The 17,309-nt window shown below is 45.2% G+C and overlaps 1 protein-coding gene across 1 annotated transcript in view; it reads right to left on the bottom strand.

Annotated features, from left to right (window-relative positions):
- Positions 1-266: 266 nt before the first annotated feature.
- The window catches only part of epha8 (eph receptor A8), a 676,976-nt gene continuing 659,933 nt past the window's right edge, over positions 267-17,309 (bottom strand). The window contains exons 16-17 of the mRNA XM_070860109.1: positions 15,064-15,219; positions 267-1,004 (exon numbers count right to left, since the gene is read on the bottom strand). Of these exons, the coding sequence (XP_070716210.1) occupies positions 890-1,004; positions 15,064-15,219 (271 nt within the window). The 3' untranslated portion in view covers positions 267-889. The remainder of the gene's footprint in view (positions 1,005-15,063; positions 15,220-17,309) is intronic.

The following is a 17,309-nucleotide window of genomic DNA, read 5'->3' as shown; positions in this document are numbered from 1 at the left end:
AGAGGGGGGGCAATTTATAGACTGGTGCAATTTAATATGATTTACTGGTAAATACACAGGCCTGATATATTTCCGAAAGGTCCTGATTTCAGCATACTGAACCTGTCAAACCATTCCCAAGTCAGAACTGCTTTCTTTAAAACTGCAACACCAGGCAAAAGTACAAGCGGTAAAATGTCTGCACTGTTCAAACCTCGATCCAGCTGAGAATAAATGTTTAATAATTTTTTTTTTGTAAAGTTTTACATTTTTAAACCGTCCGCAGATCTAACTAATGTCATAAAAATTCTGATCTAAATCCTTCCTGGTGAACTCGTGTAGTAAAATGGAACTCTGCTTCAATACGTTGCAGCAACGATTGGTGGGGGGGGGGGGGGGGGTTAGAGCTTCATAGGAATAGTTCTGCGGGCCCTGGAAGTGTTATCTCAGTGACTCTACCGTAGGCACCTTCCTTTACACAGGACCATGTCTTCCAGCTCCCTTATTGAAGCCCATGCACCCTGTTGGAACAAGGTACTTACACCATTTCTACTGCGTCACAAGTCCCCCCATGCCTGGTTCTTGTTTTTGCAGGTAACCCAGTGTCAATTTGGTGCACCAAGATGTTGAGCAAGGCTGTTACCAATCTGAGCACGGTCCAGTCCTCTAGAGAAACCCGACTGCCCGACGGAGAGCATCCATTATAAAATGGTAGGTAATGGTCGTAAGAATATCCAAGGAGTTCTGTCAGGAGAGTAGCAGTACTCATCTCTTGCATCTGTAAATCGTGTGTGTTTTATATTAAAGGCAAAATTGTAAAAGTCTGCTGATCATCCATTTTCGATTTCCGTAGTGCCTTGTTACACGCCAGCCTGGAGCTATTGTACATTCCGTGGTAACCTCTGGCGGGCTATACATGGATGCCTGGGCCATTTGTGCACATTAGCTGTGCCCTCATGATCTGGATACTGCTGAGGATCTTCTTCTGATGTCCCATCAAAGTTATTCCAAGCCTTCGGACATCCCTGTGATTGAGTGGCAAAGACAGGAAGGAAAAAGAAAAGGCATTGAAGTGTTTACACTCACAGCAATGAGCCCAGAGTTCACAGAGTTCACAGCTTAATTACATTCCCTTCCAATTAGTTCCTGCACGAATATTCGTTCTTTAAACTGAGTGGGCACAGTGTCGAAAGCAGTACCAAAAAAGGCCATCATTATCTAAGTATTGAGCTCCATCCCGTCAAAAGGAACAGAACTCAATGTTAATTGATCTTTGTGTGGGAAATATTTTATAAACTGTTCAGTGTCAGAATGGTGTCTGCCTTATTACATAGAAAATACTCAGTTAAAGCCATTCAGCAAAGGTTAACAGTTGGAGGAGCAATGGAGTTTCAGATGTCAAACTGCCACAGATGCTCAACCAATCATGTCAGTGAATCGGTATCTCACAGAGTTGGATTGCAGTATTAGCGTGGATAGAGGATTGGCTAATGATCAGGAAACTGAGAGGTGGGATATACAGGTCATTTTCAGGTTGGCAAATGGTAACTAGTGAGGTACCACAGGGATCAGTGCTGGGGCCACAACTATTTACAATCTGTATTAATAATTTGGATGAAGGAACGGAGGGTAATGTAGCCAATTTTGCTGATGATACAAAGATAGGTGGGAAAGCAAGTTGTGAAGAGGACACAAAGAATTTGCAAAGGGACATAGATGGGCTAAATTAGTGGGCAAAAATTTGGCTGATGGGATATAATGTCAGAAAATGTGAGGTTATCCACTTTGGTGGGAAGAATATAAAAGCAAATTATTATTTAAATGGGGAGAGATTACAAAATGTTGCGCTACAGAGGGCACTGGGGGTCCTTGCACTTGAAACACAAAAAGTAAGCATGCAGGTACAAATAATTAGGAAGGCAAATGGAATGCTGGCCTTTATTGCAAGGGGGATGGAGTATAAAAGTAGGGAAGTCCTGCGACAACGGTACAGGGTATTGGTGAGACCAAATCTGGAGTACTGCGTACAGTTTTGGGCCTTATTTAAGGAGGGATATACTTGCATTGGAAGTAGTTCAGAGAAGGTTCATGAGGTTGATTCCTGAGATGAAGGGGTTGTCTTATGAAGAAAGGTTGAGCAGGTTGGGCCTGTACTCACTGGAATTTAGAAGAATGAGAGGTGATCGTATTGAAACATATAAATTCTGAGAGGGCTTGACCAGGTAGATGCAGAGAGGATGTTTCCCCTCATGGGGAATCTAGAACTAGGAGGCATAGTTTTAGAATAAGGGGTCGCCCATTTCAAACGGAGATGAGGAGGAATTTCTTCTCTCAGAGGATCCTGAATCTTTGGAATTTTCTATCCCAGTGAGCTGTGGAGGCTGGGACATTGAATATACTTAAGGAGAAAATAGACAGATATTTGAATGATAAGGGTGTCGAGGGTTATGGGAAGCGGGCAGGGAAGTGGAGTTGAGGTCAAGGTCAGATCAGCCATGATCTTATTATAAATTGGCAGGATAGATGCACCAATGTCAGTGTTCTCACTCAGGCCAACGTCCCCAGCATCGAAGCACTGACCACACTTGATCAGCTCCGTTGGGCAGGCCACATCGTCCACGTGCCCGACACGAGACTCCCAAATCAAGCGCTCTACGCAGAGCTTCGACACGGCAAGTGAGTCCCAGGTTGGCAGAGGAAACATTTCAAGGCCACCCTCAAAGCTTCCTTGAAAAAGTGCGACATCCCCCCCGACACCTGGGAGTCCCTGGCCCAAGACTGCCCTAAGTGCAGGAAGTGCATCTGGGAGGGCGCTGAGCACCTCGAGTCTCGTCGCCGAGAACGTGTGGAAACCAAGTGCAGGCAGCGGAAGGAGCGTGCGGCAAACCAGGCTCCCCACCCACCCTTTCCCTCAATGACTGTCTGTCCCACCTGGGACAGAGACTGTATGTCCCACATTGGATTGTAGAGTCACCTGAGAACTCACTTTTAGGGTGGAAGCAAGTCTTCCTCGACTCCCGAGGGACTGCCTATGATGATGATGAGTGGCGGAGCAGGCTCGAGGGCCCAAATGGTCTAATCCTGCTCCTATTTCTTATGTTATTGGAAGCAGGCCCACAGCACCGTGCCAGAGAGAGTTCACCTGCAGGCCCCACACGCTACAATTAGGAGCCAAACTAAACTAAACTAGAGCAGGTGCTACACAGAAGCCAGACCCTCCCTACAGAAGGGAAGCGGTCGAGACCCTGCTCCCAGATACCTGCTGGTGATCAGAGCAAGGATCCTGGTCTCTCTGTTTGGGAAAGTCAAGGGAGGGAGAACACAACTACAAAGAGCGTCAGTATTTATAGGGGTGATGATCAAAGCCCTGACTGTCCAAAACAAGCTCAATTCTCTTTTGGTAGTTGAGAATCAAGCAACGATTGGTAACATGAATTGTGGAACAAAGCACAGATTCTGTGATAACTGAGAGGGTCATGGGTTAGGCTCAGAGAGGGACAATGGAGCAGAGAGAATGACTTCATATAATGTTTTGATAATGATAACATCGGTAATTGTAAGAGGGATTTGGTGAGTAAACCAATTAAGGATATCGGTGGGAGCTGTGTATCCTGTGACAGCACTGGGGCTGATCTGTACATTCCACCATTTCTATAACCCAATATAATCTGAAGCTGTCAGGGCCCTATGAGCAAGTAATCTACCCCCACCCTGCCCTCACACCCTCCACTCCAACCCGTCACCCTCTCTCCTCACTCTCTCCCTCCCCTCGCACCCCTCACCCTCCACTCCCCCCTCACCCGCTCCCTCCCCTCACACCCCTCAGCCACCCCACCTCACCCTACAACTCCTTCCTCCCCCCCCCTTCACCCTCACTCTTTCTGGCACAGATGGTTCAATGGGAGTAGGATGCAGGGACCTCAACTTGGGGAGAAAACAAAAAGTAGAAGCACTGAAGATATTTTGATGTCAAGGGTTGAACCAGGAGAAGTGTCGTCAGGGAACTTCTCCCTCCTCCCACCCCACCCCAACCCACCCGCCCGCCACTCCTCAAGTAGGGTGGTGGAGATATTAGGAACGATTCTTGCGATTTGGAGCTGTTCATGAGAGCCTTGCCTGCACACGCTGGAAGTTCCAGCATGCATCACACCTGCATTTAGCGCCACAGTCAGAACACAGTGCCACAGTGCTCAAATTTCCGAGGTATGTGACTGTGAGGACAAGGTGCCCCACCTTTAGCAGAAGCGGAAAATTATGCGTACTGGCCCAGATTTTGCATTGAGGCTATCGGCGCTCACTTTTAGTTTGGAATAAATCGGACAGCAACTTCTGGAGTCCGTACATGTGCAGCTAAATGTAGAAATCTGGAACTTGTGGTCCAAGGTACCCTGCTCCTCCACAATTTTACATCCTTCAGAATTTAATTAGTATTGAAGATTTTTTAAAGCAATTTTAATTAAAATATTTTATTTGACATTTTCTGTCTGTTATCTTTCTCTCTCTTAATCCTATCTTTCTTTCCCAATCTTTATTTCACATACTGTATGTGATTTAATTATAATTTAAACTTCCTGGTTTATACTTTCTGATTTAGACTCTGCGTGGCTCAGTGAGGAATCTTCAGTCTGATTGATTGAAGAGCCTCGTTGTTGCTTTCCTTGCTCACACAATCCCAGATCCCCTGTAGAGGGTGCCACGCTGGATCGGATGCCTGATGACGACCACAAAATGCAGGCAAATGTATCCGAAGCGCGCTGGAACTTTCCAGAAAAGCTGGGAAGCTGCTTTAAGCCTTCGGGAGCGTGAGTTAATAAAAGCTGTTTTGTTTTACACTGCTGTTGCTTCTATAATGAAGGAATTCCCCAATCTGGTGAATCTTCACACACGCACTGATATTCTACAACATTTGTAGTGTCTGCTCCTGTGAGAACTGATTGCCGTCATATTGTTAATTAGCCACAAGCAACAAAAAATGAGAGACTTGAGCTTCAAAATGCCTTTGGTTGAAGCATGGAGTTGCTAGATTAACACAGCCTCAATCATGAAGACTCCACTCACTATGGCAGCCTATATTGTTCATGTGGATGAAGCAGACTATCGATTGATGTCAATTGGACAGATGGGAGGAAATTCTATTTTTTTTCGTGAAGGCTGATCAAAGCAAGATGGGTTTAAACAGTTTCAATCCCATTCCCCAAGGATGCAGGCCCACAGTATGCAACTCGCAGTAATTTGGCACTAATTGAGCAATCACATTCAGAGATACCACAAGATTTGACGGCACGGGACATGGAAATGAAGCCCTGGTGCAGTCGGGCTAGCTGAGGCAAGGTCACGGTTGAGACATGTACATGAATTTTAACCCGTGACCTGCCTGACTGGGTCCTTTTACGAAGAGCAAAGCAGAAGAAAGCTTGCAACGAGACTACAGTCCGCCAGGAGGGTTTTTATTTTCAAAGAGCACTGATGGGAGACGGAACACTTTAGTTAATAAATGAACAACCATTTAGTTGGCTTATTTTGCCTGCCTTGTGCTTCAGAGGTTGTGCTGAGGCAGGCAAAATAAGCCAACTAAATGGTTGTGGGTCAGTGAAAGGGTTACTGGGCTATTGCAGGCTGAATGGTGCTTGCGAAGACCAGCACTGGCTGGAGGCAGTGTACTAACCGAGTCCGGACGCACCAGCCTGCCTGCTGTGTCAGTAAGGCTCACTAGGGCTTATTACAGCTTCTGAAGTCGCAGCTCGGAACAAAGCAAATGTTTTTTTTCTAAATGCAGTAAATATTTGATGAGGTGGCGAAGAGAACAGATGAAGAAATCAAATTATAAGGGTAATGAAAGCAGAGCTATTCCATCAGCCTTCGACCCCAGGCCACATCAGCCTGTTGGCACTTTGTGCAGTAACTTTTCCAGCTTAACTGCTTTCAGTGAATGCTCTCATACACCCAGTCAGCACGCAGCTTGCCCCTCGGTGATCTTTAACGGACTAGTCCCATTCGAGGAAGAGTCTTTCACCCAAATATTAACCTTACAGATGATGATGGGGCTGATGGGCATTTCCAACATTTCCAGTAGTTTGTTTAATTGTTATTTTCTTCATTAGCTATGTATGTATCACTGCTACACAGGGCCTTAACATAAGGACATAGGAAATGGGAGCAGGCAGAGACCATTCGGCCCCTTGAGCCTACTCCGCCATTCAATAAGATCATGGCTGATCTTTTATCTCAACTCCACTTTCCTGATCTCAGGGATGGCATTGGCAATATTACTATTGGCCTCAATCCCCTAGGGCAGGAAGGGAAAGGTTTGCCCATGTGTGGGTGTTGTATAAGGACAGTTGGCTATGATGCAACACAAGATAACTCACTGGCATTCACTATCAAGGCTCATAAGAACATAAGAATTAGGAGCAGGTGTCGGCCATTCGGCCCCTCGAGCCTGCTCCGCCATTCAGTAAGATCATGGTTGATCTTCGACCTCAACCCCACCTTCCTGCACTATCCCCATATCCCTTGATTCCCTTAATATTCAAAAATATATTGACCTCTGTCTTGAATATACTCAAAGACTGAGCCTCCACAGCTCTCTGGGGTAGAAATTCCAAAGATTCACCACCCTCTGAGTGAAGAAATTCCTCCTCCTCTCAGTCCTAAATGGCCGACCCGTTATCCTGAGACTGTGACCCCTGGTTCTAGACTCCCCAGCCTGGGGGAAACATCCTCCCTGCATCTACCTGTCAAGTCCTGTAAGAATTTTGTATGTTTCAATGAGATCACCTCTCATTCTTCTAAACTCTAGAGAATATAGGCCTAGTCTGCTCAATAGAAGAGCCTGTTTTCTGATATGATGATATGATGCTTGGATCACATCCTGTTTAAATATTCTTGCCAAAGTAAATTTGTTTGGCCATCTTGTGAGGCTAAGTCTAGAATCAATCGGGTTGCCTCCTGCAATTGAATAGTTTTTCGGCTGCCCGGGCTCACGTGTGATGAATTGCCGTTTGGGCAAGGTGATTGAGCGGACAGTGATGTGTGCTTTACGGGCGGGAGAGGGGTTGCTCTGTGGCTCACAGTGCGTTCTATCTGTTTCCGGAGCGCTACATGCAGAAAGCACTCCAGGTGGGCTGGGATTGATCGCTTCTTTCTGAAGGAAAACCGTCTCAGCATTTGCACTGGACTACCCACTTGCTACAAGCTGATGTCTCTTTATCCCTCCTCAATCTGCTCCCTCCATCTGCCCTTTTCTGTACGAAATACACAAACAAATGATTTTTGCAATCATTTTCAATACTTCTATGTTTCTATTGCCAGTTCATTGGATATATTCAAGAGGGAGTTAGATATGGCCCTTACGGCTAAAGGGATCAAGGGGTATGGAGAGAAAGCAGGAAAGGGGTACTGAGGTGAGTGATCAGCCATGATCTTATTGAATGGTGGTGCAGGCTCGAAGGGCCAAGTGGCCTACTCCTGCACCTATTTTCTATGTTTCTATGTTTCTCCCATAACAAAAAATTAGGTTGACTAAAAGAACATAAGAAATAGAAGCAGGAGGAGACCATTTGGGCCTCAAGCTTGCTCCACCATTCAACAAGATCATGGCTGATTTGATCTTGGCCTCAACTCCACTTCCCTGTCTGCTCCCCAGAACCCTTATCATTCAAAAATCTGTCTATCTCCAACTTAAATATATGCAATGACCCAGCCTCTACAGCTCTGTGGGGTAGAGAATTCCAAAGATTCACAAGCCTTTGAGAAATTTCTCCTCATCTCGGTTTTAAATGGGCAACCCCTTATTCTGATACTATGCCCCTTAGTTCTAGATTCTACCATGAGGGGAAACATCCTCTCAGCATCTACCCTGTCAAGCCCCTCAGAATCTAATTCAATAAGATCACCTCTTTGAACTGATTATAAATATTGGAAAATAATCAATTCATATATGTATAAGTACATTAACAATCAAATGTCTGTGTGCAATTCCTGTATCAATATTTCTCATTATAAACTCCTATCTCAATTGATAATGGCAATAGCCTATGTAAACATGTCACACTGTAATGATAACTTCCTACCAGAGGTGGCAATGTAGTGCCTCAATTTTGTGTCTCCCAGCCCCTGGACAGCAGTAATACTCTTACGTTGCACCAAACTCTATTTCTCTGCTTCCTGAGTTGCTGCAAGTTTGTGAAGTATATTTATACAAGAACAATGACTGAATCTATGACTATAAACTGGAGACTGAATGACATCTGCACATGCTGGACCAATTATCCCCCATTCTCTTGTCCCATTTCACCTGAAGAGAGGGATAATTAAATCAATTATAATTTAAGGAACTTTTAGGTTGACTTTATAAGTGGAAAACATCAACATTGAATTAGATTGCCTACAAATTATCATATAAATATTCGAAAGAAGGCATTTAGTTGACTATTTAACTGATTAAACTTGTGGTAATTTTTATTACTTTGAGTTCTTTAATCAACATTTAAGAACCTCATTAAAATTTGAGCACTAATAAGTGCATTAACATTTTTAATGAAATTAAAATCACTATTATTTATGCTTTCATTATTGTTACACATAATGTGCAAATCAAAGAGGATTGAGCTTGGGTGCATGAATTGGTTGGCGCGTGTACAAACTTCAAATTGTTCGCTAGCCCTGTGTATGAAACTATTCCATTGTCTTTGATCAATGCACGAGCCAGTTGGGAGCACGGATCCAAAACTGCTGTTGTAATCCAGAGATGACTGCTCACTTAGCTGTAAATCAATCGCACTTCAATTAAACTCTGAGCAAAGCCCAAGCTGGTTCAGCTCTACAGTCAGAAGCCTCATAGAACCTTGTCGTGTCTGGCTGAAGATTCACTCCATCGTAAGATGGGAGTGAAAGAAGGTCTTATTTAAATTTGTCAGTCAAATTAAATCATTATGGGTTAATGTTTTGGAATATGTCCTGAGAAACGACACTGCAATCCACACCAACTGCATTAGCACAGTGCTTATGTTTCTGGACTAGCAATCCAAAGTCCTGGACTAATAATCCAGAAACATGAGTTCAAATCCCACTATGGCTGGGGAATTTAAATTCAATTCATAAATAAATCTAGAATAAAAAGCTAGTATCAGTAATGGTGACTATGAAACTACTGAATTGTCGTAAAAACCCATCTGGTTCACTAATGCCCTTTAGGGAAGGAAATCTGCTGCCCTTAGCCGGTCTGGCCTATATTTGACAGTAATGTGGTTGACCCTTAACTGCCCTCTATAACCTAGCAAGCCATTCAGTTGTATCAGGTGGCACACAACCTTCTGATGGGCAATAAGTGCTGGCCTTGCCAGTGACGCCCACATCCCATGAACAAATAAATAAAAAAAGCACGACTCTGTCATGTGAACTCTCACTACATTTTTGAAGAACTGGAGTCATGGTGTGTTCTGTGCCTTATGCTTTTAACATTAAGTTTATGATCAGGGTCAAAGATGTTACTGCCAAACACAAAACATTCCCTCATTCTGCACCCCCAACACCAGCCTGCTTGGAACTGTCTCCACTCTGCCCAATACCGTATCTTTACTTCAACCTTACAACAGCACTACTACAGGTCCAGGTTAGACTCGGTCCATGGGCGGAGGGTCACTTTAGCTGCCTTCTGTGGCTATGTCCACACCTGCGTGCCCATGGAGAGGGAGCTCATGGTGTCCGCTGGTACGCTGATAGCCTATTGCAAGCGTTGTCAACGCAGCGAGTGGAGTATATTGTCAATACAGAAAATAATATGATTTAATTTCATTAGTTTCCTTTTTCTTTGGTATGATTTGAGATTATTGTTTGTGCCCCTTTAACAATGGGGCACTTTTGTTGTTTTATTTGGGTTGATAACGCTCGGGCAACACAGTGTCTCCTTAAGGGTACAATTGGAACAGCACTACCCATGTAAACATGGGAACAGGAGGAGGCCATTCAGTCTTCGAGCCTGTTCTACCATTCAATTAGATCATGGCTGACCGAGACCTCAGGTTTATTTTTCCACCATTGCTCCATTTCCCTCGATACCCTTACCCAGCAAAAATCTATCGATTTCAGTCTTGAAAATTTCAATTGAGCCCCAGCATCCACAGCCTTTTGCGGGAGAGGGTCCCGATTTCCTCTATCCTTTATGTGTAAATGTGCTTTTCGGTTTCACTCCTGAATAGCATGGCTCTGATTTTAAGATTGTGCCCCTAACAGAGGAAATAGTTTCTCTGTATCTACCCTATCAAATCCTTTTATAATTTTAAACAACTTGAATAGGTCACCCATCCAGCTTTAAAACTCAAAGGAATATAAGCCAAGTTTATGCAACATAATTTAACACTTAAAGCCCTGGTATAATTGCAATGGACCTGTGCTCGCTCCAATCCAATATATTCTTGCTGAGGTTCTGTGCCCAAATCTGAATGCAGACGGGGTCTGACCAAGACTCTGTACAACGGAAGCACCACTTCCTCCCCTTTATATTCCAGCTCCCTTGAGATAAAGGCCGGCATTTATTAGCATTTCTAATTACTCTTTGTACCTGTGCACTGGTTTTTCGTGATGTGTGTACATGGACACCTAAGTCCCCTTTGTCCTCAACAATTTCTAGTCTCTCACCACTAAGAAAATATTCCAATTTGTCTTTCTCAGATTCAAAATGGATGACCTCACACTTCCCCATGTGGAACCCCATCTGCCCCACTCCCTTATCCAACCTATGTCCCTTTGAACCTTCCTTCTCCCATCCACACAACTTACTGCCTCTTAACTGAGTGAAATATCTGCCTCCCACTTGTCTTCTTTGTGGTCTGTCTGAAATGAGCAATGATGTGGAAATTAGTGGCAAATTATTGCACTGTGGACAATAATCTGTCTTTTGTTAGACTGCGCGTGTGTGAGGGGAGGGGAGGGGAGGGGAATTATGTCTTGTGGTGGGACGGTGCAGTTGAACAGAGATACAAAAGCCACACTGCAAAAGTTCAGGTTACAGACGAGCCCTGTGTGGCACTTCATTTGAATGAGTGCACATACTAATTTGCCAATTTGTTCACACCTTGATTATGGGTTAACCGTGGGATGAAATTACTGAATGCTTAGAAAAGCACAGGCTAATCAGGAAGAGTCAGCATGGACTTGTAATGGGAAAATCATGCTTGATTAATTTAATTGAATTTGTTGAGGAAATCGCAGAGTGTGTAGATAAAGGGAATGTGCGAGTGTTGTTTACAAGGTGACACTTGAGAGACTTGCGATGAAAAGTATGACACATGGTATTAAAGGGATTGGAGTGCATGGACTGAGGGATGGCTAAGGAACAAAAAGCGATGGGTAGGGCCAAATGGATGTGAATAGCGGGATGCCCAGGGATTTGTGCTGAGACCTCTTATATCCTTTATATAAATGATTTAGACATCGGCACGTGGAATGATATTGAGTTTTCTGATGATACCAATTTGTGAGGCAGACTGCAGGGGATTAATAGAGTGAGCATGTTGATGCTAGATGCAGCTCAGTGCAGAGAAATGTGAAGTCATACATTTTGTGGAAAAGAACAGTGAAAGGACGTGTACCCTAAATGTACATGTACGCCGAGTGCGTGCAGAAAACAAGCGTAGACAGCGGAAAGAACGTGCGGCAAACCCGTCCCAACCTCCCTTACCTTCAACCACTATCTGTCCCACCTGTGGCAGGGACTGTGGCTCTCGTATTGGACTGTTCAGCTACCTAAGGACTCATTCTAAGACTGGAAGCAAGTCTTCCTCGATTCCGAGGGACTGCCTATGTTTTCATTCCCCCAGAGGCAGTCCCTCGGAATCGAGGAAGACTTGCTTCCACTCCCAAAGTGAGTTCTTTGATGGCTGAACAGTCCGATACGCGAGCCACAGACCCTGTCACAGGTGGGACAGACATTCGTCGAGGGAATGGGGTCGGTGGGGCTGGTTTGCCGCGCGCTCCTTCTGCTGCCTGCGCTTGGCCTCTTCACGTTCTTTGCATTGAGACTCGATGAGCTCAACACCCTCCCGGATGCACTTTCTCCACCTCGAGTGGTCTTCGGCCAGGGTCTCCCAGGTGTCACTGGTGATGTCGCACTTTACCAGGGAGGCTTTGAGGGTGTCCTTATAAAGTTTCCGCTGTCCACCTTTGGATCGTTTACCACGAAGGAGCTCCGCATAAAGCATTTGCTTCAGGAGTCTCGTATCTGGCATGTGAACTAAGTGGACTGCCCTGCGAAGCTGATCTAGTATGGTCAGTGCTTCAATACTGGGGATGTTAACCTGGACGAGGACACTGATGTTGGTGTGCCTATCCTCCCAGGGGATTTGAAGGATCTTGCGGAGACATCGTTGCCTATGGTGATGATGATGATGACCCTAAATAGTCATTTATGCCCCAAATTTTCTCAGGGGTTCCATCAGACTTCCACCATAACTCCAGCAGATCCGACTGGAAACAAGCCAATTACACAGGGGTGTATGGGGGTTGGGGGCGTGTCGTGTTGGACAGGGTGGGGCTCAATAGCATCAGGCTCTGATTGCAGGCAGATTTTCTGATTGATTGGTGCTGGTGGGCACTGGAGATGGACCCATAGTGGCATGGGCACCAGTTGCCCCAATCAAATGCCCCTCCATACTTTCCCGCTGCCAGACTGAAGGAACAGAGTGATTGAGGGTGCAAATATATCGACTTTATGCTGGGAGTGCAAGTAGAAAAGACAATAAAAAGAGCAACTAGGGTGTAGATTTCATACATTGGAGCATTGAACATAAAAAGTAAGGAAATTATGTTGAATTTGCACAAGAGATTGGCGAGATCACAGGTGAATAATTGTGTTCAGCTCTGAGCACCCCATTATAGAAAGAATATTAGTCATGGAAAAGGCACAGGGAAGAATAATAGAGCAAGTGAAATGTACAGCACAGAAGGAGGATATGTCTGTTCTACCTCATTACTTGAACAATTCAAAACCAACCCCACTGCCCAAAGCTTTGTGTTTCTCTCTGCATCTACGATCAGAATCAAGAGCTCCCAGGTCAGGTATACAGCAGACAGTACTACTCTACCTCTGTAGGGTGGCAGTCCCTACTGGGAACCTGTCCGTGCCTCCCATCAGCCACCAGCAGGCCTGAGCAATGCCACAGATCAGTGCCAAAGGCAGGACAGCATCATTGTATGGGCCAATGCCCATTGGGGGCTGGGCTGCAACAGGACAAGTCCATTTCACACAGTACGCTGACAGCCAGCAGAGGATACTGTCAGCAGGCTGGCCTGGATTTGAACTCTGACCCCAGTCTGTGCTGTAACCCACGGCACCACCCCGTTCCAATTTATTAAACTGACACCGGGAAAGAGAGGTTATAGTGTCATGGAAAGGGTTTGGCAAAATGGGATCAAAGAAGGTTACGAGGGGATCAAATAGAGGTTTTGAAAATTATAAAAGGCCGTGGAAGGATAAATAATGAAAGAGTGTGTCCAACAGTTCATGAATCAGTAATAAGAGTGACGAGACTCAGGATCATTGCTAGGAGAAAAAAGGGAGCAATTATATAGAATTATATAGGATTACATACACCGGATATACGGCACAGAAACAGGCCATTCGGCCCAACCAGTCCATGTCAGCGTTTATGCTCCACTCGAGCCTCCTCCCGTCTTTCCTCATCTAAATCTATCAGCATAACCCTCTATTCCCTTCTCCCTCATATGCTTGTCTAGCCTCCCCTTAAACGCATCAATACTATTCGCTTCAACCCTTCCCTGTGATAGCGAGTTCCACATTCTCACAATGCTCTGGGTAGAGAAGTTTTTTCTGAATTGCCTGTTGGATTTCTTGCTGACTACCTTACATTGATGGCCTCTAGTTTTGCTCATCCCCAACAAGTGGAAACACCATCTTTGTGCTAAAAATTCAGTAAGGCCCGGGTTGAGGTGGTCACACAGGCTGGTCGCTAACTTTAGTGCTGGGCGATGTTTACCGCCTCCAACCGGGATATTCACTTTTAGCACCCCAAGAGGGGAGTGAGGTGCTAAGGGAAGTGTCCCACACCCCGCTCCGGGCGCGACCCCTGGTTCCTGGGGCGCTATCACGGGCGCGCTGCTGATGTTCTGGTGCTCGGAAACAGGAATGCCAGCGCCTAAAGGGACAGAAAAGCCAAGGCAGCTAAACCCCAGTGTGCAGCATGCAGGAGAGAGGCATTAATGGGAAAAATCATTGTAACTGCCCAACAACTCCCCCTCGGACTATCGCCCCGGCGGCTTCTCCGTGACGCCTGTTGGAAGTAGCGCCGGGCGCTACAGGGGCGTTGCACACCCGGTGACATCACCCAGTGGGTGGGGCTAGAGTGTGCAGCGCGAACTCTCAGCGGCGCCGGTAGGTTGCGGGAGGCACTGCCAGCACGGCGCTCGGTCGGAGAGAGCTCACCGGCTCGGCACTGTCCTTCTCGGGCACTAACGGGGGGCACTGAGTTACCGAATTTTTAGTCCTTTGTATCTAATCTATCAAAACCTTTCATAATTTTAAAGACCTTGATTAGTTCACCCCTTGGCAAGAAGAAAGAGATCCAGCCTGTTCATCCTTTCCTGATATGTATACCCTCGCATTTCTGATATCATCTTTGTAAATCCTCTCTGCACCCTCTCCTTTTTATAATATGGCGACCAGGTTTTTACACAGCATTCTATAAGTGTGGTCCAGCCAAGGTTAGAATTAGAAGACAAAGTTTCACACACAGAGTTGCTGGAACAGGGACAGCTTTACCACAGGTGCTGATGAGGCACAGACTGTAATATCATTGATCGTGTTGTACCCTTTCATTTGAAATCTCCATCTGGTTGGATGCAGGCACACAATTGGTGCAGGGGCTGAAAGTTGAATTCAAACATTTTTCCAAATCGAGCAAATGGCACACGGAACTCAAAATGCACCACAGGGAGTGATTTATTGGGCAGGGGGGGGAATTGGAAGTTAAATAAAGTTTAATTTCAATAGATTTTACTGCAAAATGGGCATTTAAATCCATCATATTAATTCACAGCATTAATCATTGCCACTCTCTCGGTACTCACTCCATGTTCATCCGCATTACCAGGCCCAGTGACAAATAACCAGCAGCTGCAAAATTGTCTTTATAACGTCCCATTTTAATGACATCCAGCCATTCATCCACAGAGGCAAAGGACATCAAGTTGGGGATGCTTCTGTTTAGGAGAGGACTGCTCAGTCTGCAAGATAAAAAGTGCGCGGGAGCATAAAACTGATACTGACAATCCCATTGTTCATCAGACATTGCTCACTGCTAGCATTATAACATCGATATATTCTGCGACAGTGCAGCATCTGAGAGAAACTGGAGGCACGTCCTTGCCTCTAGCCTTTAAGTCTTAATTATGAAGTTTTAATTTCTGTATTAGTCACCCCAAAGTTTCCACATTCTGCTATCTAGAGCAGCGCATTTAATTTTCCACTTTTGCCGCTAATCACATTTAAAAGACACCATGTAAATGAAACAGCCTGAATCAATCTGGACAAGTGACAAATTAAATCATGGAACTCATTTTCTCCCAAGTGCAATGTTGAAGAAGATATTAAATGGCACCCGCGTGTTAATGGGGAATTGGTGTCTTAGGGACACAGGAACAGGAGGAGGCCATTCCACCCCACAAGCCTATTCCCCCGTTCAAGTAGATCATGGCTGATCTGTATCTCAACTCCACTTATCTGCCTTTGTTCCATATCCCTTAGTAGCCTTAAATAACAATATACACTGAGGTCCTTTTGGAGAATTTTTTTATTCCTGGAAAACAGAAGCTTGTCTCTCCTCAGAATAGTTCACTTTAAAACTCCTGAACTGGCGAAGATGTTCCTGATGTGACTGATGTCATTTGTGGTTGGTGCTGGTGGGATTTGTTCAAACAGCTTGAAAAAAATAAACTTTTTCGCCCGTGGAAGATATGCATCACCAACTAGATTAGTGCACAACTCCATTCACAACCAGCTAGTAAGATTATTAACTCCTGCTTCGGACATTCTCGAGTGCACGACAATTGCATTTCCATTTGTCTCATCAGCAACCCTTCTTTCTTATGGATTGTGTGAAGGAGCAGCGTGGTGGCCTAGCCCAGCAGTCTGTGTGACCCCCGGCCTGCGAGCACCATGGGAATAGGCCGGGGAGCGGAAGGAGCAGCGTGGGGACATACCACTCCAGGAAGCAGCATGTGCTGGGGCAGGAGAGCAACGGCAGTGAGACTGGATTGGACGTCACCAAGATCCAGGTCTCTGATTGGAGCGTGGGCAGGTACTGCAGGAGTGGCGAGGTCGGGGCGAAGGAGCAGCGAGAGATTGTAGAGGGACGTGATTGGGGCCCAGGAGAGGTGTGAGTTCGAGGCCCAGAAGAGGCGAGGGCCCAGGGACACGAAGGGCCAGCCCACACTACGATATGTGTGCGCGCTAGGTCCATGCAGCAGAGCTGGTCTCCAGTCGTCTTGGTTAATCCTTGCCACTGGACCAAGACCTAGCTCTGTCAAGCCCGTGTGGTGGCTGGTTTGCAACGGTCACCACACGTTAAAAAAATCCATGCACAGGCATCTTCCACCTTTCAACATATAGTTCAGGACCTGGAATAGTAGGTCCTTCATTGAAACACATGTGAACCTTTTGCCTTTAACGATGATGACTCATCCTGGTAAGGTCCTGTGTTGTATAGGTAACATTACCCAACATATCCTATTCATTCTAACAGGATCGCTGGTGTCCTTATGTAGATGGAGGATTCGATTTAATTTAATTGATTCAATTTGTTCAACATGATCTGAATTGAATCTGAGTTACGAATGGAAGTGGGGTTTCAAAGGACGAGGCTCCAGGCAAGGATTGCCGACATTAAGCATCAATCAGGTGATAATGATTTATTGCCGAATTTCGATCAAAGCCGCAGAGTTTCACTGAAATTATTTTGAACACCTGCATTACATGTCAATGGGGTTTGAAGTGAAAACAATATGGTCAACTCTGTACAGCTGTAAACCTCTCACTTAACATACGTCTAGTTCTGATATTGCAAAGACATAGAGAAATGCATTTCGTTTTTTTTTAAAGTTTTGGGAGAAATTTGAGACACTGGATAAGGTTTAAGTGCAGATGTTTACAATGAGACAAGATGACAGGGAATAGAGTTACAGAATGTCTGTGGAATTATTTCAAATGATGAAAGGTAACTTCAGCAGCAAAGCATTTAACATCTGGTCCAGTGGGCCAAGGGTTTAAATCCAATCTTGGCAGATACTCGAGCTCTGATGACTGTCATTGGCTGAAT

The sequence above is a fragment of the Pristiophorus japonicus genome, chromosome 18 (assembly GCF_044704955.1).
Source record: "Pristiophorus japonicus isolate sPriJap1 chromosome 18, sPriJap1.hap1, whole genome shotgun sequence".
Taxonomy (NCBI): domain Eukaryota; kingdom Metazoa; phylum Chordata; class Chondrichthyes; family Pristiophoridae; genus Pristiophorus; species Pristiophorus japonicus.
This window is presented reverse-complemented; position numbering and strand designations above follow the sequence as displayed.